Source organism: Xyrauchen texanus, chromosome 29 (genome assembly GCF_025860055.1).
Source record: "Xyrauchen texanus isolate HMW12.3.18 chromosome 29, RBS_HiC_50CHRs, whole genome shotgun sequence".
NCBI lineage: Eukaryota > Metazoa > Chordata > Actinopteri > Cypriniformes > Catostomidae > Xyrauchen > Xyrauchen texanus.
Genome location: NC_068304.1, coordinates 35,323,402 through 35,350,794, shown reverse-complemented (window position 1 = coordinate 35,350,794; position 27,393 = coordinate 35,323,402). Strand labels below are relative to the sequence as shown.

Here is a 27,393-nt window from a genome sequence, read left to right as displayed (position 1 = left end):
TTATTGCTTTGCACTGAGTTTGCATTTGAAAAACAAACTTTTGCAAAACTCTATCAGTAGAGTTTCACATCATTCAAAACTAACAGCTCTTGTGTTTAATTTGGGAAATACTGCCATTTAAATGCCACATTAATTTTCTGATGACCTAGGCAATGAGCATGTGGGAAAACACTTGTACATAAATTGATCACTTAGAAATCCAAACTCAGTTTTGAGAAAGAAAGAATTATTTTTACTATTATTATAATTATATTATTAAATTATTTTTTATTATTTTCAAGACATTTTGGACAATTTCATGCTCCCAACTTTGTGGGAACAGAGATGGCCATTTCTGTTCTAACATGACTGCGCACCTGTCCTGACCTTGACCCGATAGAACACCTTTGGGATGAATTAGAGCGGAGACTGCGAGCCATCAGTAAGCTGGTGTGTGGTGGGTGTTCTGGCACAATATGGCTGACGTCGCATCATACAGGTGGATGCTGCACATTGGAGTCCCTTTGGTGACTTTGGGTGTTCCTGTGCACACAGGAACCCTGCATCTTCCCTTCTTGTAACACATTATTTGCCATTGTGAGGTATTGTACAATACATCCTTGAAAAGTACCCCTTATCGCACAACGTTTCCCTGAGTCAACAAAAAGAAAAATATATTTTGTAAACATTGTAAACAATTTTGTAAAACCTGCCAAATGGCTTCTCCTTCATACACACACAAATATTTTTTATATACATGTCATGTCAATTTCAATAACATTACTAAAGCAAATAATCTTGCTTTCTTCTCACACTATGCTCCTGGTTTTTCAAACATTCTAATTGGTTGCAATCTTTTGAAGAAAAATGTACTAAACATACTGTAGGGCTTAAGAAAACTTTCTGTTGCCTGCAGGCAATGCTGTGGAGTAGAGGGTTAATATTTAACCTTTAAACATTTCCTGTTTCCCCCCCAGAACTTTTATATCAAGGAATTATGTTTAAAATATATATATATCATCATATTAGTTTATTTACCTAAATTGCTGGATTTAATCAATCATTTTAATAGTAAATAAACATTTTCACATTATTTCACTTAAATACAAAAAACCTTCCAGTAGCTATGTAGCATGCAATGAACAGTTAAAACATATAAAACCAGTAGATCATGCATTAAGCGTCTCTGATGTCCTTTTGTGGGAAAAATTACATAAAATGGTATTTAATGGTTATTGCCGCTAGATGGCCTTAACGAGATATAGAGGACATTGACTGGAACACTGATAAAAGTATTAAGGAAAGGCCGGGTGCTCTTAAATTCCCATCGAATGTGACATCAGGACGATAATGACACTGAGGAGAGGACTTGAGGCTTTAAATACAAGATTTAATGCATTAATACAAAATCGATTGAGAAATGAAGAAGAAGACAACAATTTGTCAACGCAACCATAGTTCGAATTACAGGGGGTACTGGAGGGTACTATACCCCCCAATGAAGACCCAGTACCCCCCAAAGGGACAGAAATATCAGTTTTGGGGGGGTCAGATAATTTTCCTGATATTGTGAAAAAATATATTTACGGTTACAATATAAGTCAACTCCTATTTTCACTGTAGGAACATTTTAATGTAAAGCGATTTCAGACACCCCTATTGAGGACCGTACCATTTTTAACCACCGTGGCGGCTAGAAGCAATGGAGATAGAGAACGGTTTGCTGCTGACGTGCATGGATAATTGTAAGTTGCTAGCTGACGTCTAGCTTGTTGATTTTACAACCTTCATTTATTAACGTGTTTTGTTCTTTCATAGCTCATGTCACGTCTTCATACATTGAATTACCGGCTACTTACCTGTAGGGATGGGACGATTACCGGTTTCACTATAAACCACTATAAAATGTATTGACTACATATGGTTACACGTTGGCCTTGTTGACATGCCCTGCTTTTAACCTTTAGTGACACATCTTACTGGAAACAACAACAGTTTACTTTGCTCACCCAACAACAAAACGAGTCATCGCCCATATTTCTGCTTGCATCATCTGATTGTGGAGAACTATGTTGTGGTTTCTCTCTTCAGGTATGTTTCCACTCAAAAAAAAATTATCTTGACCTTTTTTATGCTCAAAGCGCACATAACAAAACAGTTGGAATGTAAGGGCTGGCATATTGAGGTAAACTCATAACAATGTTACCGTGAATAAGACCCTCGGTCATTGTCCATATTAAAACAGAACATGTAAAGAATAACCTCCATGTGTTGACTGAGCAAATATAAATGTCCTTAAAGGAATAGTTCACCCAAAAATTACAATTCTCACATCATTTACTCACTCACTTTGAAGGAAAATCTTCATTTGAGCTCAACAGAAGAAAGTCATGTACATGCACAGCTCTGTAGGTCCATACAATGCAAATGAATCGGTACCAAAAAGTTGAAGCTCAATAAAGCAAAAAAGGTAGCATAATAGTAATCCATACGATATGAAAGGTGTACGTGAGAAACAGATCAATATTGCAGTTGCTTTTTACTATAAATATCCTCCCTGGCCAGTAGGTGGCATTATGCATGAAGAATTTGAATCGCCAAAAACAAAAGAAGAAAAAAGTGAAAGTGGAGATTTATAGTAAAAAAGGACTTAAATGTTGATCTGTCTCTCACCCACACCTATTATATAACTTTTTTTTTATCCCTTTTTCTACCAATTTGGAATACCCAGTTCCCACTACTTAGTAGGTCCTCGTGGTGGCAAGGCTACTCACCTCAATCCGTGAGGCGCATGACACCACGGAGACTCACAGCATGTGGAGGCTCATGCTATTCTCCGCGATCCATGCACAATTTACCACTCGCCCCAAAAGAGTGAGAACCACTAATCGTGACCACGAGGAGATTACCCCATGTGGCTATACCCTCCCTAGCAACCGGACCAATTTGGTTGCTTAAGAAACCTGGCTGGAAGGAGCAGTACCCCCCAATTATGGTGGGGTAATTCGCACTCTGGTTTTCTACACCTTTCATGTAATGTCATTCAAAATTCGCGCCAAAATCTAAATAAGCTAGGTAAACTATTTTAAGTTCATTGTATTTCGATCCCTATCAACTTTAAAAGCAAATCCTTGGATTTCACATACAAATAATTTATTAACATGGTACCAAGTATATAGTAAGAATTGGATTTACTTCATAACTTCATGGATTACACTTCCTTCATTATCGTTGATCATTTCTTATAACATGTCCAAACCTCCACAGCAGTCTCTTTACTAAGCTGAAAAATAAGAAAATTACACATGGATTTTACACTTATAAGACGTACACGCGTTGGGCTTCAAAAATATAACCCAAATGTCTTTGCATTTTGAAATGAATGCTTTCTTATCAGACTGAGAATGTTCCAAAGCAACATCCCCAATGAAGTCTTAGCCACGACTAGGAGAAGAGCTGCTAGGCAGAGCATCATTAGGATTTCGTTCATTGAAAATAGTGGGGAGCATCTCATCACAACACAACGTAAGTGCCTTCTGTAGTGTCTAACGAGACATTATTAAATGTGGTTATTATGTGACCATTATTATCATTATTTTTGATATTCATAGGCTACATTGTTTTCTTTTAACAGGTACAACGGTTCAAAAACTAGTTGTGCCATTTTCAATGGATGAGAGAGCATTTCATCAGAAAATTAGGGAAGCTTTTCCAATAATAGGAGAGGGTGGAATTGAAATCTGCAGAGTTGACAGGAGGAGAAGGGTAATACCTGTTGAGTTGAGCTCAGTTTGCCCTGCAGCTATAAAAGCATGCCCACAGTTTGGCAGGTCAGCGGTGTATGTGAGGCTTAAGGTAAGAAAGAACAACAAATTATTCTACCAAATATATATCCCAAACGAGTTATTATGCTATAAAAACAAAAAGGTTTTATTTTTTTTTGGCTGATCCTGCATTGCTTTTACTGGGATGCCATTGCTATTGTTATATTAATATTCAATTAAAAAGAAAAGTTGTTTGAAAGACTATGCTGCCTTTTCTTGACAGAACACATCCAGTTTGGCTGGCACACAACATGACAGCAGTAACGAGGGAACTGTCAAAGCAGTACTACTGTAAGTTTTTCTCACTTTATGATTCTTCAGATATACATGATAAGTTTATTTATTACAATATATTCAATATGAAATGCTTAAGACAAACCACCTCTTTTCAAACTGTGACTGTTTTATAAAATGTTCATTCTAAAGTGTAAAATATTCATTATTTCTCAGACCTGTCAGTCAGCAAGAACAACAAAATTAACATGATATTTGACCCTGTAAAATTCTGTATTCTGATTTAGTGTAATTTTTTTGATAGGATCCAATCTATGGAACCGTAGACATTTTAGGTAATCCGGGAACAAGCAGGGTAAGTAACCAGCATTCTCATCTATCAGGTGAAAACTGTACATTTACATGTACAGTTTGCTGTAATGTTTAATTAAAGCATATTATGTTCTCAAAATAAGATTGTGTTGTGAACTTTGTGATTAACTTTGAATAATGTTATAAACTTAATACATGTAATGAGTTTATTTATCTGTTCATTGTGTTAAAAGGATCATCAGCGCGCCAGTTTGAATCCTTAGAACAAAGGCGAAAATTACTATTTATTTTTTTCATTTTAACATCTGCAACTGGCTCTGCAACTGGCTCTGCAACTGGCTCTGCAACTGGCTCTTCATCTGCTCCAAGGATTCCACGTATCCCTGTCTGGTTTCGAGTTAGCTGTGAGAGACATCCTCGAATGAAGAGCTGATGGGGAGACATGTACTGTTCAGTTCTCAGCTTGTGGTGGTTCCATTGTTGAATGAACAGTTGGAGATCCCTGTTAATTCGAGGTATATACACATAATGTAATGCCCACAGGTGCATTTCATTGGTACTGTCAATTTTACCCTCACTTTCCAAAAGCATGAATAATGCAAAGTAAGTATCGGAGATGCCCTGCCAAACGTCCCGCCACAATCTCTCGATTCTTTGGTTGTGCGTGCTCCTTCCTCTCAGAGCACTTCCTCTGGTGAATCCTCGGAAGACATTCATAAATAGGCAGACTGCATTATTCTCCCTCCATTATCACAGCGGACTCTTGAAGGTAAACCATATTGGCCAATGGCTTCTACAAAACTATGGAAAACTGTGTCACTGCGATTGTTGGAAGAAGCCTTTAAGAATACAACAAGCCTGCTGTACCCGTCAATCCCACCATGTATGACAATCCTCCACCTAACAAAAAAAAAAAAGGTATGTGAGGTAAACTGAAAACTGATCAAATTACGTAACATTTATTCTGGTATTCATCTCTAAAGATCTAAAGCCAAGTATGCAGAAGGTGATGGAAATTAATACTACTGGATTTATTTGTATTTGGCAGATAACATCTTGAGTGCCATCAATAATATTGTGCATGTTACATTTCAATGAAACCCGAGTAAAAGAATCCTGATTAACAAAAAAATTATCCGTTTGTTTTAGCAGTATGCCACAGTCTACACATGGTCTTTTTACATAAAAGAAAAATAATAGAAGGACCATATACCTGATTAATTTATGATTACCATCCAAATGCCATAATGAATTTGGCCCGGCAACCTTATAGACTCTTCTGTGCAGTCTACGTGTAGTGACTCTCTGGGCTGCTCCCACTGGATTAGTCCTAATTAAACTTTGTCGGATTCTGTGCCGCTGCACCACAACACCCTGACCAGCCAGACGTGCCCAGACTGACTCTGCTCCAAGTTCATCATTTCCTCCAACTACTTCTCTGACTCTGTTATCAAGGTCAGAGTCGGACAGATCAGTGTATCTGTCTCTAAGTGAAATACAGAATTCCCTGTTGATAGAAGAGAGCAAATGTGAGACTCATGGATTCAAACCCAATATAACTTTGTTGCCCTTTACTCAAATTTTCCTCTATATGTATATTAATTTAATATTGTTTAAAATCAGTCAATCAATCAATTATTTCATTATCCTTAGGGTTTATCCCTTTCACTGTATATAGTTTATATAATAAATATTTGCTGCTCAATACTGAACACTGTTGATGTTTAAAACTTTTTCAAACTGTTTGTTGAAATAGGGGTTGTGTGGGTTTGACAATTTTAGATGAAACAATAAGGCATATGACTGTGAGAATAACGTTTTTGAGTAGTTCAGAGTCAGGCTTATTTATCCGTGTGCTTTACTTTGGGTCATGGGAATCTATCTCTAGGGGTCAAACAACTAAAAATCAAGTCAGGAATCTTGGTGTGTCTCTACAGTCAGACCTTAGTTTCAGTAGTCATGTCAAAGCAATTACTAAATCAGCATATTATCATCTGAAAAATATTGCAAGAATAAGATGCTTTGTTTCCAGTCAAGACTTAGAGAAACTTGTGCATGCTTTCATCACCAGCAGGGTGGATTATTGTAATGGACTCCTCACTGGCCTTCCCAAAAGACCATAAGACAGTTGCAGCTCATACAGAACGCTGAGCAGAACCAGAACATATGAACACATCACACCAGTCCTCAGGTCTTTACACTGGCTCCCAGTTACATTTAGGATTGATTTTAAAGTATTATTACTGGTATATAAATCATTCAATGGGCTAGGACCTCAATACATTGCAGATATGCTCACTGAATATAAACCCAACAGATCACTCAGATCATTAGGATCACATCAGCTAGAAATACCAAGGGTTAACTCTAAGCAAGGAGAGTCTGCTTTTAGCTACTATGCCAGCCGCAGCTGGAACCAGCTTCCAGAAGAGATCAGATGTGCTCCAACAGTAGAGATCAGATGTGCTCCTACAGAAGAGATCAGATGTGCTGGAACCAGCTTCCAGAGGAGATCAGATGTGCTCCTACTGTAGTCACATTCAAATCCAGACTCAAAACACTTCTGTTTAGCTATGCATTTACTGAATGAGCACTGTGCCACTGCTCGTCCGACTGTTTTTACTGTACTTATTTTATTTTTATTTTATTTTATTCTAAACTTTTAATTATTCTTATTTGTTTTGATTATTTTATTTTCTCCTATGTAAAGCACTTTGAATTACCATTGTGTATGAAATGTGCTATATAAATAAACTTGCCTTGCCTAACTGCTTTTATTGTTCTCATTTGTAAGTCGCTTTGGATAAAAAGCGTCTGCTAAATAAATAAATGTAATGAAAAATGTAAATGTAGGGGAGATGCAGAGAGCCGGGACCTTACTGCTGTGACATCATGCCACCACTTGCAATGGATTTATGTGCAACTTAAATACCACATACATACAGATCTAGATTTTTAGGTGATATTGTACATAAAATTAACCCTGAATATTGCATTAAAATTTAAGATGCATACTTAGTTGTTCATGCAGTCTTTTTATGCATTTAAATTGTACAGATAAGACAAATAACCTCACCTTAAACGACGTTTCACAGTTCGCCTGGACACACACAAAATTTCTGCCATTTGTTTTGTAGAAAAATTATATTCTAGCAGAAAACGCAACTGTTCTTCGGTTATGGAGAATCGTGGACGGCCAGATGAGCCCCTTACCAAGGGAGCACTGTGTGTGGTGTGCGTGCGTGTGGGGTGTGTGGTGTGCGTGTGTGTGTGGGGTGTGTGGTGTGGTGTGCGTGTGTGTGGTGTGCATGGGGTGTGTGGTGTGTGTAGTGTGGTGTGCATGGGGTGTGTGGTGTGGGTGCTGTGTGTGGTGTGCGTGTGTGTGGTGTGCATGGGGTGTGTGGTGTGTGTAGTGTGGTGTGCGTGTGTGTGGTGTGCATGGGGTGTGTGGTGTGCATGGGGTGTGTGGTGTGGGTGCTGTGTGTGGTGTGCATGTGGTGTGCGTGTGTGTGGTGTGCATGGGGTGTGTGGTGTGGGTGCTGTGTGTGGTGTGCATGGGGTGTGTGGTGTGTGTAGTGTGGTGTGCGTGTGTGTGATGTGCATGTGTGGTGTGCGGGTGTGTGATGTGCATGTGTGGGGGGTGTGTGGTGTGTGTGTGAGTGGAAAGTTATGTAGAATTAGTTAGCTAGCTAGTTTGTGTCTGTGCGTGCGTGCGTGCGTGCGTGTGTGTGTGTGTGTAAAATTAGGTAGAAAGTTAGGTAGCAGCAGAAAGTAAGGTAGAACAGTTAGCCTATGTGTATTAGCATGTAGATACAATGGGTTATCCGACCGGTCACTATTGTTGCCGGTGACATGTTTGTGAGTTCTATGACCACATTAAACAAAGTTGAGTAATTGCAAATGCATATATCAATACTAGACATCTTAAACATGATGTGTACCAAAAATCTATGTCCTATCTTTAGGACTTTACTAATCTTTTCTTTGGGAGCTTTCTTGCTGCCATCCTCTTCTCTTGGCGCAAACAGAAATAAACAGCTCTGGTCATGTGACAATTTACAGTAAACATGCGACACACTGCACATATTTCATTGAGACCCTTTATTATTTCAATATCTGCTGGAAATGCATTGATAGATCATTCAGTAAAAAAAATTACGGTTACTATTGTGACCGGTGGGATTAAATGGGTTAACACATTTTGGAACATACCGTGCTGCTGAATCGATGTTTCCAAATGATCCAGAAACTCAGATACCTGGTCCAGCATGTCATTTGCCGTTTCAGGATCCAGAAATCTCCCTCGTGACCATACCACACTTCTGGCCATCGTCTGCATTCTGTAAAAGGGAAAATATATATTATAACATAATTAAAAAAAACGTCTAGGTTGTTCTACTTCAGTGGTGGCTGACTAACACTGTCATTAACAACTGCAAGCCTAGATCTTACAATTAATTCAAAATAAATGCAAAGAAACAGATTGCCATATTAAATTTGTATTCATAGGGAAAAAATTCTGTCAGAACAGATCATAAAACAAAGTGCTTAGGAAAAGTGCAAAGTGCTTAGGACTATATTGTATAATGTAACAAAGTTACATATAATTTAATTCATAATTCATTACATACGTTTAATAGCTAGCTACCCATTAAACATCCGCTGGTATTGAAAGACAGGACAATTCTCCATACCATGTAATGACTTCAAGTTGCATTAAGTCAGCCATCTTTCTTATAAATGTAATGCCTTTTGGACATACCGTAATATTACAAGATTCAAATCTTCATTAGTATGGTTATTAGAAGAAGCCAGCTCCACGCAGTCTGAAAAAGTTATTTGGCAGTTTGCTAAAAAATTCTAAGAGCCATGGTTATGGTTTCAGCTGCTTACTTTGTACCTGATCGCGTTTCATACTGAGAAAGAACGTAGGACAAAGGGCATGACAAATCATGACATAAGGCTGACATCACACACTACGTACCAATGCATTATCCCTCATGAACAATTATAACGTCTGATGTTTGCATACGTGTACCATTACGACATCATTCATTAATAAACATGACTTCTGATGTTTGTATACGTACATACCAATCAGAGACATACGTACCATATGCAAATATAGTCTCAAATACAGCAATTTCATTGGCTACTGTGCTCTTTGACGCGTTAACGCGAACAAACAGCGCGTGTTGACGCGGTCAAATTTCACGCGTTTCGTAAATAGACTATTGGCCCCGTTCGAGACCAGATGCACATCATAATGCAACTAAAGCCGAATCCTTTAATTTTTAAATATCATTTTAGGATATTGTTAGATAATTAATTATTTCACAGATATATCGAGGAAATAATGACTTGATATCGAGGAGCTATTTCTGGAACCCGAGTTGAAGGTGTAAATTCTCCAATAAGCCAGTGAGTGGCCATGATGCACTTAGACTCGATCACGTGCAAAGGCTGCGCTCTAGCGGCGGGCTTGCGTATTGCATGCAGAAATACATGGGATCTGTGGCAGCACATACAGTAGGAAAAAAATTACAGTAAATTAATAATCATAAAAAATTAATAATCAAAATATGGAGCGCTTCACGAATTTGCGTGTCATCCTTGCGCAGGGGCCATGCTAATCTTCTCTGTATCGTTCCAATTTTAGTATATGTGCTGCCGAAGCAAGCACAAACTTACTGGTTTGATGGCATCTATTAATACCATGGACCTCCATGTATCTGTCTGAGAGGTGGTAAGTGGACAAATCACTAACTTACAGTAGCTGTGACTATATCATAGTAACAAAAACGCACACATAAACCTGTAGACCTTAAAAACCAGTAACAATAAATAAATAAAATAAACACAGTTTTGTGTAGGTTTACTGTAGTATTCCTCTGGGCTACAGATCGTATACAAAAGAGCCTGCTCTCTCTAGACTGTGATTGGACCTCTGAATGTGACGTTGTGGAGCTCTTTGTTACGTGTCTCGTACCATCCCCCACAATGCCTCACCCTGTGGCAAAGACCGGTCTCTTGATTTACAAAAGAGCACAGAGGGCTGTGGCGCCAGGAAGTTCTCGTTTCAGAACAACCGAGGTAGTGAAAACACGGTCGAGTCTCAGGAAGTCATAGGGGTGTTTTATATGTCCATGGCTTGACTTCAAGATCAGTCCTGCGTTCTTAAAACACTTAAACACAATGTGCACTTTAACATTCTCATTCATAATGTAGTTTGAAAAGGTTTCCAAAAAGTCTTTAAATAGCCACACTTGAATCAGTGTTGTCTACTTTCTAGTCTTTACGTTTTTAGGGGTTTTTATGTAGAGATAAATGGCCCTAAGTGTAATTATAAGGATTTTCTCCTGCATACACACAGTATAAAAGAGCTAGTGGTAAGGTAGTAGAAGCCTATATGACCTATTTGTTCATGTAAGATTCCTCAGTTTCTAGATCAAAAGCTAGAAAAAACACTGAAGAGAAAGAACAGGGTTGATACTTTTAAGAGAAAGCGGTGGGACTATGAAGCTCTAATTGATGAACAATTGAGGCAGTGAAAACTGTATTTTTTAATCTACTGTGTTTATAAAGTGAAAAATGCCACAGATCCCATGCATTTATGCGTGCAATACGCAAGGCCGCCTCTAGAGCGCAGCCTCTGCACGTAATTGATATATGTATCAGTCCCACCTAGGGATGGGAATCATAAGGAATAACAATTCCGGTTCCTTAATGGTTCCAGCAGGGCAAATTAGATTTGGGGGCCCCTCGGTGCCGCCAATATGATTGAATATTGTCAATGCTTGATTATTCAGCACACTGTAATTGTAACACACCCCTTATCAATTGTATTAGTTGTAGCTGTGTTGCTTACAACATACCAATGTCTGCCTGGCATGATTTTACCCTTCTATTGTTTTAATTGTAACAGTAGCACACCTATATTTACCCAATCTTGTTATCCCTCCGTTACCAGTTTTGTGGACTTCCTAGAGAACAATTTGCAGCAGAAGCTGTTTTGAATAAGTGAGCCAGCTCCACTTACATTTTCTCCCCATTAATTACTTTTCTGTAGGTGTAGTGGAAGCTTCGGCCATCAGGTTTTTCAGGGAATGGGATGTTTTCCTTTATAGGCAGTGGCCCTCTGCTTACCAGATCAGTCCTTTCTGAGTCGGACAGGATAGATGACCACTCAGCCGGGTCAACTGGAGGAGCTGCTGATCCATGGTGTAGGCTGGAAGTTGCAATGGGGCCGCTGAGGTTGAAACAGATATGGAAGGAACAGCAGGATCAGTGGATGCCGGTGCTGGGAAGTGCTCCTCGTCTGCAGAGGATGGACCTGATGAAAGATGAAAATAATAATAATAACAGCTAGCCTAAGGTAATGCAACTGTCAGTCAGAAACTAAATAAAAGGTCTCACAAAAGGTATGGTTTATCCATATAAATATATTGATCTGGGATTGTTGAAAAATCATCATCAGCTGTAGCACTGGCACTTGGGGCAGGTGTCATCGGTTGTGCCTCACCTCCAAAACATTTCAACAGTGCTCCTAGGGAAGTTTCATAAGAGTACATATTTGACCGAACAGAATGTTATTTTCTCAACACGAATTATTATACACAGCAGCAAGCCGTCTGTACACCTAAAACAACTCTTAATCTATAACAAGCTAACTGAGGCATAATGATATTGGAATATAATAGCAAAGACCCCAAAATGGTAGACTAATGTAAATAATGTAAAGTTGTTATCAGTACCAAGTTTATGAAACGGAAGCATATTTTTATTACAAAAAAATACATACATAGGAAAGTTATTTTTACACTGAAGACAAAAACATATATTGTACTATAATATATTAAGATGTCAAGGCTATTTACGGATGTTTAATCAAACTTTCCTAAAAAACAGAAGATATGCTACATAGGGTATGTTAACGAACTAGCCAGCTAATGTTAGCTCGTAACATAACCAAGCTACTCAACATAACTTTATCGTGCCGTTTATACTCTTACTCTGTTTTCTTCTTTTTCCATTTCTCTGCACCAGAGGATATGTTCTTTTTTGTGACATTGCTGGTTTGCTGTCTGAATGTGCTTGCATCCTGCAGCCCGTTAACATAATATTGCGTTTTTGTATAATTACCATTGTCCATTGACAGTTTATCGCACACAAAAAATCAAACTGTCATTTCATGTGCTCTTGGGGGCCCCCTGGTGGCCACGTGGGACCTAAGCAGCCGCTTAGGGCCGTTACATAGTCAACGCGAGCAAGCAACGCGAGTGACGCGAGCGACGCGCTCCCTTTCATAGTCTAAACAGTGGACGCAAGCAGACGCACGCGTCACGGCCGCACGCGCTAAAGCAACCTGTCAGCAGAGCTCATTTCTAGTAGCGATATCCAGAAATGGTCCAATCACGGCACGCATCGCTACCAAGAATATTTGAAGAATGAACCAATCAGACGTTTGTCACTACCTGGTTACTGGAATTGACCAATCACAGCCGGTACCGCTACTTGGAGTCTTCGAAGAATTGACCAATGAGGCGCGCGAATTATCTAAATAAAGCCTAATCATGTAAATAATATATTATTTTGGCTTTATGTTAACAAATTGCATTGCTGTAAATATATAACCGGTAAAATGAGTGTTATTGACTCTCGGCAAAAGTGTGAAAAAATAATAATAAATCAACAGGCTTGTAAGCATTTGTGCTCACGTTATTATTATTTTTATATTTGCACTTATATTTACAATATACTTACAGTTGCAAATCAAGCATTTTAAAGATGGTGATTACTCATTTGCACAGTTTTATATTATTATTGTTATAATGTAACATTTATTTCATGCGTTTGATTGTATAAGTAATACCTAATTATATTGTGTATATATTGTTTACAAACTGCACTGCTGTAATTATATAGAGTATATCCTATAATATGTTAGTTTTTTCATTACACATTTTTATTCAAACAAGTTTGAATGTATTTGTCATCACCTTATTATTATTGAGATATATTTGCAATTACTGTATATTTTTTTATTTATAGTAGAAGCAAGCATTTTAATGGTGGTGACAAAAAACAACTTGTACAATATAACAATAATCACATGTTTGCTCGTAGACAAGACATTTTAAAACATAAAATCACATGTTTATAGTACAGATTAAAAATAGCATTTTCCGGTATTATTAATATACCAAAAGTATTGTTACGCCATTTATATCATACATCAAATAACTAGTACTGATTCAAAAATAAAATTGTCCAATATTAATGACACATCAGAAGAATTGTTAGACCATTTATTCCAGTCCATGTATCATTATTTGTAACAATCGTTTTAATAGTGACACAAACAATAAGAACTTTACAAATATTTCTTAAGTGTGTATCGTCAGGCACGAAACTTCACAAGATTATATAAAGATTTATACTCCAGAGCTGGATTCGAACCCACGTCTCTATGACGATTGGTGGTAGTTTTCTTTGAGCTCCACCACGACGTACACGCGAACCCAACACGCGTTAGCGGAGAGATTGACAGGCAGGAATTTGGCCTCTGACCAATTGGTGTGCAAGAAGGCGGGACTTACAACGAGGGGTTAAAGCAATGCAAATATGCGCGAGCTCACAAGAAGACCAGATGCACATCATAATGCAACTAAAGCCGAATCCTTTAATTTTTACAAATCATTTTAGGATATTGTTAGATAATTAATTATTTCACAGATATATCTTGGAAATAATGACTTGATATCGAGGAGCTATTTCTGGAACCCGAGTTGAAGGTGTAAATTCTCCAATAAGCCAGTGAGTGGCCATGATGCACTTAGACTCGATCACGTGCAAAGGCTGCGCTCTAGCGGCGGGCTTGCGTATTGCATGCAGAAATACATGGGATCTGTGGCAGCACATACAGTAGGAAAAACATTACAGTAAATTAATAATCATAAAAAAATTAATAATCAAAAGATGGAGCGCTTCACGAATTTGCGTGTCATCCTTGCTCTCTATGCCCAGCAATGTTCTCTGGATGCCGGCCAATCAGCAGCTCGTATTGTCGAGCGTTTGTCGCGCGTTTTCGGTTTTGCGTTTATCAAAAAAATTACCAAAGAGTTTCGATATTGTTCCTATTTAAAACGTGACTCTTCTGTAGTTACATCGTGTACTAAGACAGACGGAAAATGAAAAGTTGCGATTCTCTAGGCCGATATGGCTAGGAAGGAACTATAATCTCTTTCCTGCGTAACAATCAATGAACTTTGCTGCCGTACCATGGGTGAGCAGGCACAATGTTATTACGCAGCGCCTGAAAATAGTCCCCAGCTATAATTTACAACGTGACCGGCGCTAAGTTTCAATCGTGGCATAATATCATTGCACCTGCTGCACCCATGGTACTGCAGCAAAGTTCCTTGATTGTTACGCAGGAAAGAGATTATAGTTCCTAGCCATATCGGTCATTTTTTTGAGAGAGATGCTAACGGTCTAATCAGATTCAATGATCAATGCTAAGCTATGTTAAAAGTGCTACCGCCAGACCCGGAGATCGGCAGAATGGATTCAAAAACGGTAAAACTCAACTGATTAACTCTAGGGGAGTTGGAAAATGAGCCTATTTCCAAAAAAAGTGGAGTGTTCCTTTAAGACCTTTTTGATTACATGAGTAAGAACATTCAGCATCCAAGCATCTTTGGCAGATTTTTTTTTGGGGGGGAGGCGGGGATCCCACAGGCACATGTTTTTCCTCTTAAAATAGTCCTCTGAGTTAGATTACAATTTCCTCAAAAGTAAATTTAAAAGATTTACATATATATATTCTGCAATGTATTCTCTGCTGTCTGTAAAAATATACTTTCATTATAACATTTTGAACATACGCAGAATTGGCAACATTTCGAAAACAAACTTGAGAACATTTTGAAAATGTACATTAAGGCCATTTGAAACTATTATAGTACAGTAGAACATTTTGACAATATGCATAATATGCATACATAAAAACATTTAGGGATGAAACTGTAAGGTAGGCACCTGTGCCACTGCGAGCTAGACTTGCAGGTAAATTCTTAATAAAATTGTCCTGTGAGGTAGGCTTGTGTTTTTACCTCTTAAAATAGTCCTGTGAGGTAGGCTTGTGTTTTTACCTCATAAAATAGTCCTGTGAGGTAGGCGTGTGTTTATACGTCTTAGTACTTGTGGATCCAGGAGAGATGACCATCACTTTGGTAGCCGCTGCTCCTCTCTGCAGCATTATTCCAGTGTTGCCACTGTCAAACAACAACAAACAATCATTATCATAATAATAATAAACTATACAATCAGGAATGTACAGTATCCTGATACACTCCAAGCTAATGTTTATAAAGTAATAATACCAGTTCTCTTGTGGCTTAATGTGGCAATGCCAGACTGTCAAAACAAAGAGAGTGAGATTAAAGAGAGCTCACCGATCTATATGAAGTTCCATTCAAAGTCAAGGAGATTCTTCAGTAGCATGGCGACGTGTGTATTGACTGCAGAAGACTTCTTCTGGACGACCACACCTTTCTTCTTGGAGACAACCTTGCCCCTTTTGGCCTTTGTCCCTCCCTCTGGATTTATACCAATGAAGCACCTGAAATCAAAATAGTCTAAGATCAGAGTGGGGTTGCAACAACATACTGTTTTGTGTACATTCAATTAAATGCAATGAATTGTTTTTGTTTTGTCTTTCTTCATTGCACAAATAGAGTTGACTTGAATGACATATAGAAGTGACATCAAATGGAATTATGATAAAGCCTATAGTACAACAAAATACTGTGTGTGTGTGTGTGTGTGTGTGTGTGTGTGTGTGTGCGTGTATTTATCACTTTGTGGGGACCAAATGTCCCCATAAGGATAGTAAAACCCGAAATTTTTGACCTTGTGGGGACATTTTGTTGGTCCCCATGAGGAAAACAGCTTATAAATCATACTAAATTATGTTTTTTGAAAATTTAAAAATGCAGAATGTTTTCTGTGAGGGTTAGGTTTAGGGGTAGGGTTAGGTTTAGGGGATAGAATATAAAGTTTGTACAGTATAAAAACCATTATGTCTATGGAAAGTCCCCATAAAACATGGAAACACAACGTGTGTGTGTGTGTGTTGTGGCTTGAAATGTACAGTACTAATACCATTTTATGCGTGTTGTGGCTTGAAATGTAATACCATTTTATGCAAACAATACAAACACATTAATTTAATTGTATATATCCATATAATGATGACAAGGAATGAAGGGGTTTTACCTCTGAATGAATTCCAGAGTGCAGGCTGCCTCATCTTCAGAATCAGAATCAGAATCAGCTTTATTGCCAAGTATGCTTACACATACAAGGAATTTGTCTAGGTGACAGGAGCTTCCAGTCAACAACAATACAAACAATACCAAAAAAACAGCAGCAAGACATAGGTAATTAAACACAAAAAAGAACACAAAATAAATAATTATACATATACGTACATACACTCACCTTCACACATACCCACATACACACACGTAGTGCAAATCTAATACAATCTGTTATATAAAGAACAAAAACCTGTATATTATGTACAGAGAATCTTGACATTGAAGGTTGAATATGTAGTAGATTGCAAACACAGCAGCAAGTCCCGTTGCAAATGTTGGTGTGATGCCCTCAGAGATTACACGGCCCTCTAAGGTGATCATCCAACCTTTAATTAACACGAGAATGCATATTACCTTGTATAAACATTTGTAAACTCAAGATGAATGGCCGCTATGATATATAATGTGTCTATCAATTAATCTAAATGAAATGTATACCAGGAAGTATCAGGCGAGGACTTGCAGGAAGACTGAGAGTTGTCTCAACGTCAGCTGCAGTGGCAGACACCTTTAGGGAACAAATACATTATGCTTACCATAATAAAATTTTTAAGAAGAAGAATTATAAAAGGTCAATAATTAGTAAACACTAGGTGAGAGTAACCTAGAGGCAAATGAGATAGGCTTCTGTCTACCTACAGTCAAACTGCTAAATAGATTTGGCATTCAAAATTTAAAGGGTAACAAATTTATTTTTACAGGTCTTGGGGAGTTCTACTGTAAATGTCTAAAAAGTAGTATGAACCCTTTTGTGGTTCCAGAGGAAACTGCACATAATCTAATAAATTGCCTCAAGTAATGTCACTCAGTGGTCAAGTTGCATTGTGGATAATGTAGGCACCAGCTTTTGAAAAGGAAGAAGAATATTTGGAATAAAAAATTTAGATTTCTGTTTCTGCTGTATTGATTTGATCATTTGCTTTTAAAACGTTCAACAGTGTCATAGTAGGGCAAAGGAGACAAGTGAAATACTTTTTAAAACCTTGCACCTACTTTACCCATAATGCAATTTAGCAACTGTGTGACAACATTGAGGAAATTTATCAGCTTACATGCAGCTTCCTCTGAGCCACAAAATAATATACACTACTGTTTTCACATAATGTAGTAGTACTCCCCAAAACTAGTACACAAATTAGGTGTCTGGACACTGAAGACTGGTGGAGTCACCCTTTAAAACACAGGGTTAGAAAGAAAAAATAAAACTTACATCTGTAAGAAGGATCAGCCCGGTTAGGTCCTCTCCAAAGTGTGCCATGAGCAGCTGAACAACACGAAGTGCCATCTCATTATCTTCACCATTAGAGAGGATATCCTTGACATCTTTGTTGGTAGGTTTTCCCCTGAAGTATTCTGTGATGGCTCTTCCACATTCCTCCATACTGAGTTCCAAGCTACGAAGCACATTGATGTCTGTGAGCAACTCAAAATGTGCGTTTATATACCTTGGCGTGAAAAGAAAAGGCCATTTGCTTTTCACATCTTCAATGTCAGGTGGTGGAAGTGTATTTATATGGCGACGTTGTAGAGAGAATGTGATCTCCATTAGATTTTTAACTTCTGCTCTTTCTGCTCCACCTGCACCCTCCTGTCTATAAATCTCCTCCAGTCTCTGGCGGTGCTGCTCCACAGTGTCGTCAGTTTCTTCTGGGGGTAGCTCTGGCTGAAATCGTGTACATCCATATGTGTCAGTTGGACCCCTCTTGCCTGTAGAGGATCGGTGGCATGAGAAGCTTCTGTCACGGTTCACATTCTCAATGCGTTTTTCACTTGAATCAAAAGTGATGTATAACCTCCACACAGAAGTGACCCATCTGGTGCAATATCAGCAAAACTCTTTGGATACTGCCTGATGATATTTCGAACCACAGTTAGGCACTGTGCGTGAGTGGGGTTAGCTTCATACCTTCTCATTTCATCCGCGAGTACTCGTACCATCTGGCGTCGCTCCACTGGTTTAGGTCTCTTGCCATCTGCAATTGCAGAACGAATTTCCTGTGGCATTTGTTCCCTAAGGACCTGGAATGTTTCTGGCCATGTTTTCAGTATCTGAGATGTGGAAGGTCTGTTGCTTGGCTCGCTGTTTCTTGTCTGGCTTGAACATGATGAAATGGCCGATAGCTGTGATGAGCTAGAATTAGGCGGAGTGCATAATGTTGGTGATGAAGACCTAGACACCGATCGATCACTACTCGTCAGTGGTGACGAAGTTGGAATGACTTGAAGATCCAATGTAACTGTCTCGGTTTCTAAAAAACAAAAAAACAAAAAGAATTAGGGCACATAACTAATAAGCTATATCAGAGTCACTGCAGAGATTTGGCCAAAAGTCTACTTAACTTTCCTTATTAGGCATATTTGAAAAGTTTAAAGGTGCATTATGTAATTTTAGAAAAAAGAAATTCCACAACTGCATAAACAAGAGAATTTGACAAGAGAATGCCACACTAAATTAACCATACATTACCTAATTTGAATGCATCCAGGAGTTTTCTGCACTGGATAACAGGTAACAGATCAGCAATGTCTTCCTGTTGTACATATTCTAAGTCTTCTTTTGACTCCAAGCCGGAGCTCTGAAGTTTCGATACTATTTGCAACTGGGTCTCCTCAGACAGATTTGGCAAGGTCTTGCAGATTATCTCTTTGATCTCTTCACTCATGTTCACCATCATTCTGGACTAGAGGGAAAGAATGGTGAAGAATGATCAGTGGTGTGCCATGGACAGTGTACTCAGGCAAGGGATAGTAATCTAGCAGATTCTCCTGATTAATACAACAGTAGCTTCTCTGCATCAGTGTGAGGCTGTAAACACCCATGTCAGGAATACGCAGGGCATGATACTTTTCAGCAATAAAATATACTGCTGAATCCTTATGAACGAGAACCACTTTGATTTTTCCAGTGACAAGCCCCTCATCATCATCAATCACAATGAGCATGTTCTTTTTGTATTTTGTCCCCTTCACAGTCACTTCATTGGCTATCAGAGTGTTTGTGGACTTAAAATTGTGATGTGCAACTGCTTCTATGATTACATCATTGTAGTCATCTGAGAAAAACTGTGTGCCCCTCTCCACTGAAACACCTGGAGGGAAGAAGGTGCCAGCACTCAGAAAGGCCTGCAGAAGCTGATGTCTCTCTGCAAGAGTAGAACATGGATTCTTAAAGTTGCGCAATTTTCTCATACACTGCTTAAAATATGTGTGTTTGCTCTCGAATCTTAAAGTCCATAGGCGAATAAGTGGCCCAAACTGGATAATGAGCTCAGGATAATGACTGACATAATGATGTTTGGGCTTCAGTGGGTTGTCAGGAAAGGTTTGTATTCGGCAATGCAAATATTCATCAATCAGAACTCTTAGGTAGGCTATCTGGCCATTTGAAATTGTAGGTGCACAAATGAGGTCCACAACTTCTCTAAGTTGCAAAACCAACTGCCATACTTTGTTGTCACCTGGATATTTTACTTTGTCTCCGATCAAAACGGGCAACATTCTCAGCAAACACCAATTCTGCACAGCATGTCCCCCAAGTTTTACACCCTCTGGATTAACCTCACACGGTTTGTCATTAGCATCCCTACCGAGATACTTGAAATGATTTATTCGTCGATTCAACTCAAGATAGTTAAACATTTTATCCACCTTAACAAGATGGTTAATGCACAGTGCCAGATCAGAGGATACAATACCTTCAAAAAGATCGTGGCCAAGACATGGAGGCATCCCTGGCTGACATACATGGAAGTATTTGAGCGTATTGAACACAGAGTCAAATTTAACACCTCCACTAGATGTAGACTGTCCTTCACTGCTCTGAACATGACCACTGTATGACTGCACTGTGCGTTTTGTGCCCTGGATAAGAGGATCTGCATGGAATGCTTCTCTGCTGATATCACAATATCTGCAGAAGTGTGAACTCCTGCTGAAGTTCTCCACAAAGCCTCCTATGTTATGTGAGCCTAGGTTGTCGCCTGCAATGGCACACAAAGTTCCCTTGTAGACCTTTCCATCAAACAGGGTAACACCATTGAGCTCAAGATCTTTAAGGTCATTGACGAGGGTGCCCATATCCAAGTCTCGACCAAAATACTTAAAATCATGTTCTTTACAGAGAAGAACAAGTTGCATTTGATCAGTGCTGGATCTGTTGTGTGGCATTAAATCTGCAAGAGTTAGATACACTGCAAGTATCTTGTGTTTTTTCTTTCCAGATCCCAGTGGGTTTACCACTTCAAATGCATCCTGATACAGGATCAAGCTCAGTGATGAGCCCTCCGTCTGGAAGAGAACATTCTCAGCCATATTTTTGCCATCCCACACATCCTTAAGAATATCCTTAGAACCAATACTGGAGTGTACTTGCTTATATTGTTCCTGCACTGATTGGCAATGGAATAGAGAATCAATTGTCTGTTTAATAGGAACATACTGGGCAAAACACTCTTTGCCTGCCTCATTCTGACCTAGACAGATCTGAACTGGCTCAACATAGTTGAAGCTGTTCTTGAAAACTGTTTTTCTTTTCTGATCAGTTTTCAGTGGCTGAGCGTTGCAGGTCCTAAAGAGAGCCTCAGTTTTCATGACTTCAATCACATTGTTTGTGTTAGGTTCAGAAATCCCAAGTGTTATCAACTTCTCTTTTAGTTTGAAAAGCAAATGTGACTGGCTTATATCATGTATTTCCTGAAAATCTTCAATAATTGTTTGGATGACAGAGGATGGAAGCAAACACTTTGCTTGCAATTTCAAATAAAAAAGGGCTACATTTTTAAAGAACTGTGATTCATCAGCAATTTCTGGGTAAATCTCTTGTTCATCACCTGCATCACTGGGAGGCTCAATCTGCATATCAGACTGATCTTGTTCACTCTCATGGGAAACACCAGGATTCACAACGGACTCAGACAAATTTTCCTCAGTACCATTTTTATGTTTCCGACTCATGTGTGATGTGAATGTTGATAAAACTGTAAAGCTCTTGCTACAGTGTCTATAAGGACAAGCGACTGTTTTCCCCTCTCTAATGTGTGTTTTCAAATGAGAGTAAAATGCAGTCAAAGTCTCACACCTTGCACTGCAGATATTAACATGACATGTTAGTTCAACACCAGACAAAGTAGGCATAACTACACGTTTGTTATGTCTGTAAGTGTGACACTTAAACGTTGAAAAGTTTTGAAAAGTCTGACTGCAATCTGGCAAAACACACTTAAAAGTTAAATTAGGTGTATTTTTATGAATTCTCATGTGCCTTACGTATGTCACTATTGTGGCACAGTTATGACAACAGATCTGACAGGGGAACATTTTGTTACTGCCTGATTAATCTTGATTATGGCTGGCTGCTTTTTGACACCGTATCAGTCTTCACGGAGAAATGTTTAATCTTAAACAAGTTGCAATGTTAAGATTGTGAAAGAAAAGCCACAGATGATGCAAAACGGTTTGACAAAGCCTATACTGTTGGGAGAAGTAGGCTGTGTGAGACGCACAGCGACAGATAAATAAACAAAATGCATTCACAAAGTCCAGAAAGGCAATATTTTCACATCAATTTTCCGTTTAAACAGAAAAATGCAAAGCCTTGAGGATTCAAGTGTCTCTCTTTAACCGAACTACAAGCTTAATTTTCTTGTTAAATGTTTGTAAAACACACTACATTAAAAGTCGACACAAAATAAAACTCACCAAAACCATCTCGGTTATAGCCGATCAATGTAGGCTAATTATTCCAGTACAATGATATTTCCCTGCTGCCTCCATCTGCCGATTGCCTCTCTTACCGATTAACAAGTGTTGTTCCTCGGATGCAAACGTTCGGCTAATGTTACCAAAATTAAACAAAAAACCACCCAAAAGTAATGTTGTTTTGGTCATTCAAATCTAACCCTCACTGATAAATGACATGTTCAAATCCCTAGCTAGACAAGCTCCTGAGCATCAGTTTGATATCAAACATTCTTGACAATATGAATAAGATTTTAATTACCGTTTAATTTGTAGATGCAAGACCCGATGAATGTTGTTGATGAAGAACACTCGATGATGTCCAAATGATGGTTCCTGAAGTCCCGCAGGAGTTGATGGCAAATTATTTCTGTATTTTATAAAGAAAATTTACCAAAACAAAAGTAGTAGCCTCAATGTAAAAGACTGACGTTGTATCAAACTTCTGACCGTGCTCCAAATTCCCCAGTCAATCAGTTTCTAAAAAATACTGTAGTTTCCTGTAATTTAAAACATCAGCATACTGTTTAGGGCCTCTGTCCTGTTGCTCCAAGTTAAGCAGCCCATAATGCATTGCTAACTACAGTACTAAACTGTTTAACATGAAAACAGTATTTTAGTGTTGAAAATTGGCTGTAAATTTACAGCAATTGCTTACAGTTATAAGACCCCAAAATGGTAGACTAATGTAAATAATGTTAAGTTGTTATCAGTACCAAGTTTATGAAACGGAAGCATATTTTTATTACAAAAAATACATACCTAGGAAAGTTATTTTTACACAGAAGACAAAAACATATGTTGTACTATAATATATTAAGATGTCAAGGCTATTTACGGATGTTTAATCAAACTTTCCTAAAAAACAGAAGATATGCTACATAGGCTATGTTAACGAACTAGCCAGCTAATGTTAGCTCGTAACATAACCAAGCTACTTAACACAACTTTATCGTGCCGTTTATACTCTTACTCTGTTTTCTTCTTTTTCCATTTCTCTGCACCAGAGGATATGTCCTTTTTTGTGACATTGCTGTTTTGCTGTCTGAATGTGCTTGCATCCTGCAGCCCGTTAACATAATATTGCGTTTTTGTATAATTACCATTGTCCATTGACAGTTTATCACACACAAAAAATCAAACTGTCATTTCATGTGCTCTTGGGGGCCCCCTGGTGGCCACGTGGGCCCTAAGCAGCCGCTTAGTTCGCTAATGCCTTGGGCCAGCTCTGACTGTACATATAAATGCACTTCCAGACTTGTTCATTGTACTCTTTTCATTATCTGAAAATGTAAATGAGACATGCTGTCATTTAGAGTCACCCACAGAGCCCTCCTTTAGCTGGTGGTCAATGATTCAATGAAAAGAATTATTTCTAATGCTCCGCCTTCTCGAATCTGGACACACCAGACCTGATTGCTGTCAGCCCTGATCAATCAAATCAACACTAAATAGACATTTATTTCCAGCCAGGTCTCCTAAGCAACCAAATTGGCCCGGTTGCTAGGGAGGGTAGAGTAGGTTACCCCATGGTTACCCCATGTGGTCGAGTTTAGGGGTTCTTGCTCTCAATGGGGCGTGTGGTAAGTTGTGCATGGATCGCAGAGAGTAGCATGAGGCTCCACATGCTGTGAGTCTCTGCAGTGTCATGCACAGTGAGCCACGTGATAAGATGTGCAGATTGACAGTCTCAGAAGTGGACAGAGGCGAGTAACCGCGCCACCACGAGGCCCTACTAAGTAGTGGGAATTGGGCATAACAAATTGGGAGAAAAGGGGATAAACATTTTTTTTTTTTACATTTGAACAGCAAAAATAAATATAACAATACTAATATATAAGCAGTGAAAAAAGTAATTAATTACTAACTACTAATTACATCTTCTATAGTGTAATTAGATTATTGTACTAATTAATCTTTCCGAAAAGTAATTACTTATTACTATTTCTTATTCCTTATTATGATTACGTTCTAAAACCAAGATCAACCTCGACCAGATGAAAAATACAAGGGTAGACATGAAACTGTTCTTTTAATTCTTTCAAATAAATCCTATAAAATCAAATAAATTATTAATGAACTGGCCAAAATATTTTAAGGGGGCAGCGTTAAATTAGAAAGCATACAATTTAACATTAGGTGTTTAATTTAGCTTTTAAATTCACTATTGTTTGATATGGTCTTTGCAGTATTTAACGCAATTACATCAGAAGTAACTGTAATTACAGTACTGAAAAATTAAGAGTAATCCCATACTTTACTTTTTCAGCAAAAAGTAATTTAATTACAGTCATTAATACCTTATTAATGCATTACACCCATTACAACAGTGTGTATATAAGTAACAAATAAATTATAAAATAAGAAAAACAGATAAATATATTCTTCTGATGTTCTTTTGAGTGGATGCGCATCTTCTCTGTCATACACGGTACACTACATACAGAGAAACATTAGGCGCTTCTTCTCTAGCATGTACGGTATTGTTTCTCCCTCCATCGGTGTGCTGCAATACCAGCTTTCAGTCACTGGGGGCGCCATGCCGTGTATGAAAGAGACGGAGCTTTGTGCCCGAAACTAAAAAAAACAACATCTAAACCAGAACCTGACTCATGAATTAAAAGAACGACTTATCCGTGAGGTAATGATTGGGATTTTGTTTTTAGGTGGTTGTGAGGCGGCTGGGGTCGTTTGGAGCAGTTTAGTTCACACAGTTTTTGTGGGATGGTCAAGTTAAGTGCCTCGCTGAGTGAACTTATACAGGGAAAACAAGTAAACAATTCCGATTTCCTGCCGTGTAAAGTTGGGATGACGGCCGCTGTGGAGTAGTATGACTGAGAGGTCTGGAAGAAATGCGTTTTTGGTCACGGGAAGCGGCGGGGTTTAATTTCATTAGGTAAACGTGAGTGTTGCCTGGATGTTTGTTGAATAGTTTGAGGCCTGGAGCTGAGGGCTAGGCCATTAGCCGCCAAAAGATCTCTTTTATTGTTTGGGGTGCTTAAAAATTATTTTATACCGTCCAAATTGTTGACTTGCATCTAAATGTTCATATCACGTAGAAACCTTTGTTACTAGAGACTGAAATTGCTGCGTAGTAGTGCGGGTCTCGTTAGCTCCCAGGCTAGCACTGTTGTTAGCTTCATGTTTTTATTCTGGAATTGTGTCTTCTTTAATGTTTTCATGTCATTATACTATTTTAGGGGGGCTAGCTAGTAGCTACACGTTCAGAAAGCAGAAGGCTGAAGTGCAGGAGATGTTTTTGAGTGTGTTTTCAGAGGTGTGGTAGGGCTGAACTTCAGTGTTGTTGCCCATAGAGGCCAGTAGAGGACTGTCTGTCCGGAGAAGGATGATGAAGAAGTACATCCTGGGCCGAGACAAGGAGCGGTCGGCAGAGGCGGCTGCTACCCCCCCACCTCCCAGCAGCAGCAGCACCACCACCACCAGCAGTGGCCCCAGCAAGGCCGCTGCTTCCACCGCGCTGCCGCCACGCAAGCCGATCGCTCCCATGTTCTCGGCCCTACTGGGAAGGCATCCAATGGCCCCAGGTGAGCTGCAGGCCAAGGTCAGGAAGCTGATGACCACACCAGCACGGCCTGCAGTTCCAGGTAGATCTCTTTCTTTCTCTTTAACACAACAGTGGTTCAGTGTACAGGATTAACTAACCATTGCCCTCCCACCCCACAGCGGTGTCTACATCCGTCAGAGACCAGCGCCCCTCGGTTCCGCCGCCGCCCCCCCCCACAGAGGTGACGGACGAGGAACTGGTCCAGATGGCCACTGACTTAGAAACGGGTAACTGGCACCACACTGGACACGTCACACTGTAACATTTGCCCTCAATATATATTCTTCTGGCGGTATTTTTGTATTAACTGTAATGGTTTCATTTACTGGTCTCTACAGCTGATGCTTGAAGACCAAAGGTAGGTTTGGCAGGTAATGTAGCCGTCTTTGTCGGTGGTAGATGTGTAGAACGTAGTGGCAATGTAGATTTGCTTAACCACCTTCACATGTCTACTTCCCTTGGCCCTGCTGCATCTCTTGACATTCACCTTGTAGCACTAAACCATCTGCCCTATCACTGGCATTCTGCACGTCATCTAATCACTGGCATTCTGCACGTCATCTAATCACTGGCATGCTGCACGTCATCAACACTCAGACTCACTTAGTCTTGCCTGCCTGTGTGTTGCCCCATGACTATCATTGTGCTGATGCCATTTTGTTGTGTGTGAATGTGACTGAAGCTCACGTACAGGTCCTTCAGACTCTCCCGCTGGTGGTGAGGCCTCCATCTCCACCTCCTCCGGCATTGTCCTCCATCCCCCCCCCACCGCCTCGAGTTGCGGCTGCTCCACCTACGCTCGCGGTTCCGGCTCGGGCTCCGGCGTTGACCAGGGAGGAGCCCCGTCGCGTCTCCGTGGAGGAGACGCCATCTGGAGAGGCCACCCTGGCACCAGCGCCGGCGAAGAGGAAGAGGAAGGAGAGGAAAGTGGAGCAGCCCGCAACACCCACTCCTGCTTCGGCTGAGGTACAAACGCACGCACACACACACACACACACACACACCGTGCCCGTACTCATGGATGGCACAACTCAGTGAAGTTGACTGTCAAACTGCATGTAGCACCTCCTCTCAGCCTCCTGACAGTTTGTTTGTTTGTTTGTGTGTTTTTTTTTCCCCTCACAGTCCCGGTTGCCTGAGAGCTGGCGGACAGCTCTCACCGTGGAAGAGCAGGAGTGGATCGGCCGGGAGCTGTTTAGGACAGACAGCGAGGGGAGGAGCAAACTCACCACAGACCTCAAGCTGTGGTGGGACCCCCCTCAGCCCCGGCCAAGTTACACTCAGCCACCCGCCTCACCAGCTGCCTTCTTCGCGTGTCGGCTGTTCCTCTGGACGCCCCTGCGTCTGTGGGGCGTCCGGC

The 27,393-nt window shown here is 39.6% G+C and overlaps 1 protein-coding gene and 1 non-coding gene across 2 annotated transcripts; one reads left to right on the top strand and one right to left on the bottom strand.

The window, feature by feature from the left end:
* Positions 1–9,925: 9,925 nt before the first annotated feature.
* Positions 9,926–10,032, bottom strand: LOC127623432 (U6 spliceosomal RNA). The gene has a single exon (XR_007968057.1). It is a non-coding gene; the product is annotated as a U6 spliceosomal RNA (small nuclear RNA).
* A 14,962-nt stretch (positions 10,033–24,994) lies between these two features.
* LOC127622667 (uncharacterized) lies at positions 24,995–26,609 on the top strand. The gene is made up of 4 exons (XM_052096691.1): positions 24,995–25,109; positions 25,783–26,073; positions 26,153–26,260; positions 26,372–26,609. The coding sequence occupies exons 2-4, from the start codon at positions 25,815–25,817 to the stop codon at positions 26,380–26,382; spliced, it is 378 nt and encodes a 125-aa protein (XP_051952651.1). The 5' UTR covers positions 24,995–25,109; positions 25,783–25,814; the 3' UTR covers positions 26,383–26,609.
* The last annotated feature ends 784 nt before the right edge of the window (positions 26,610–27,393 follow it).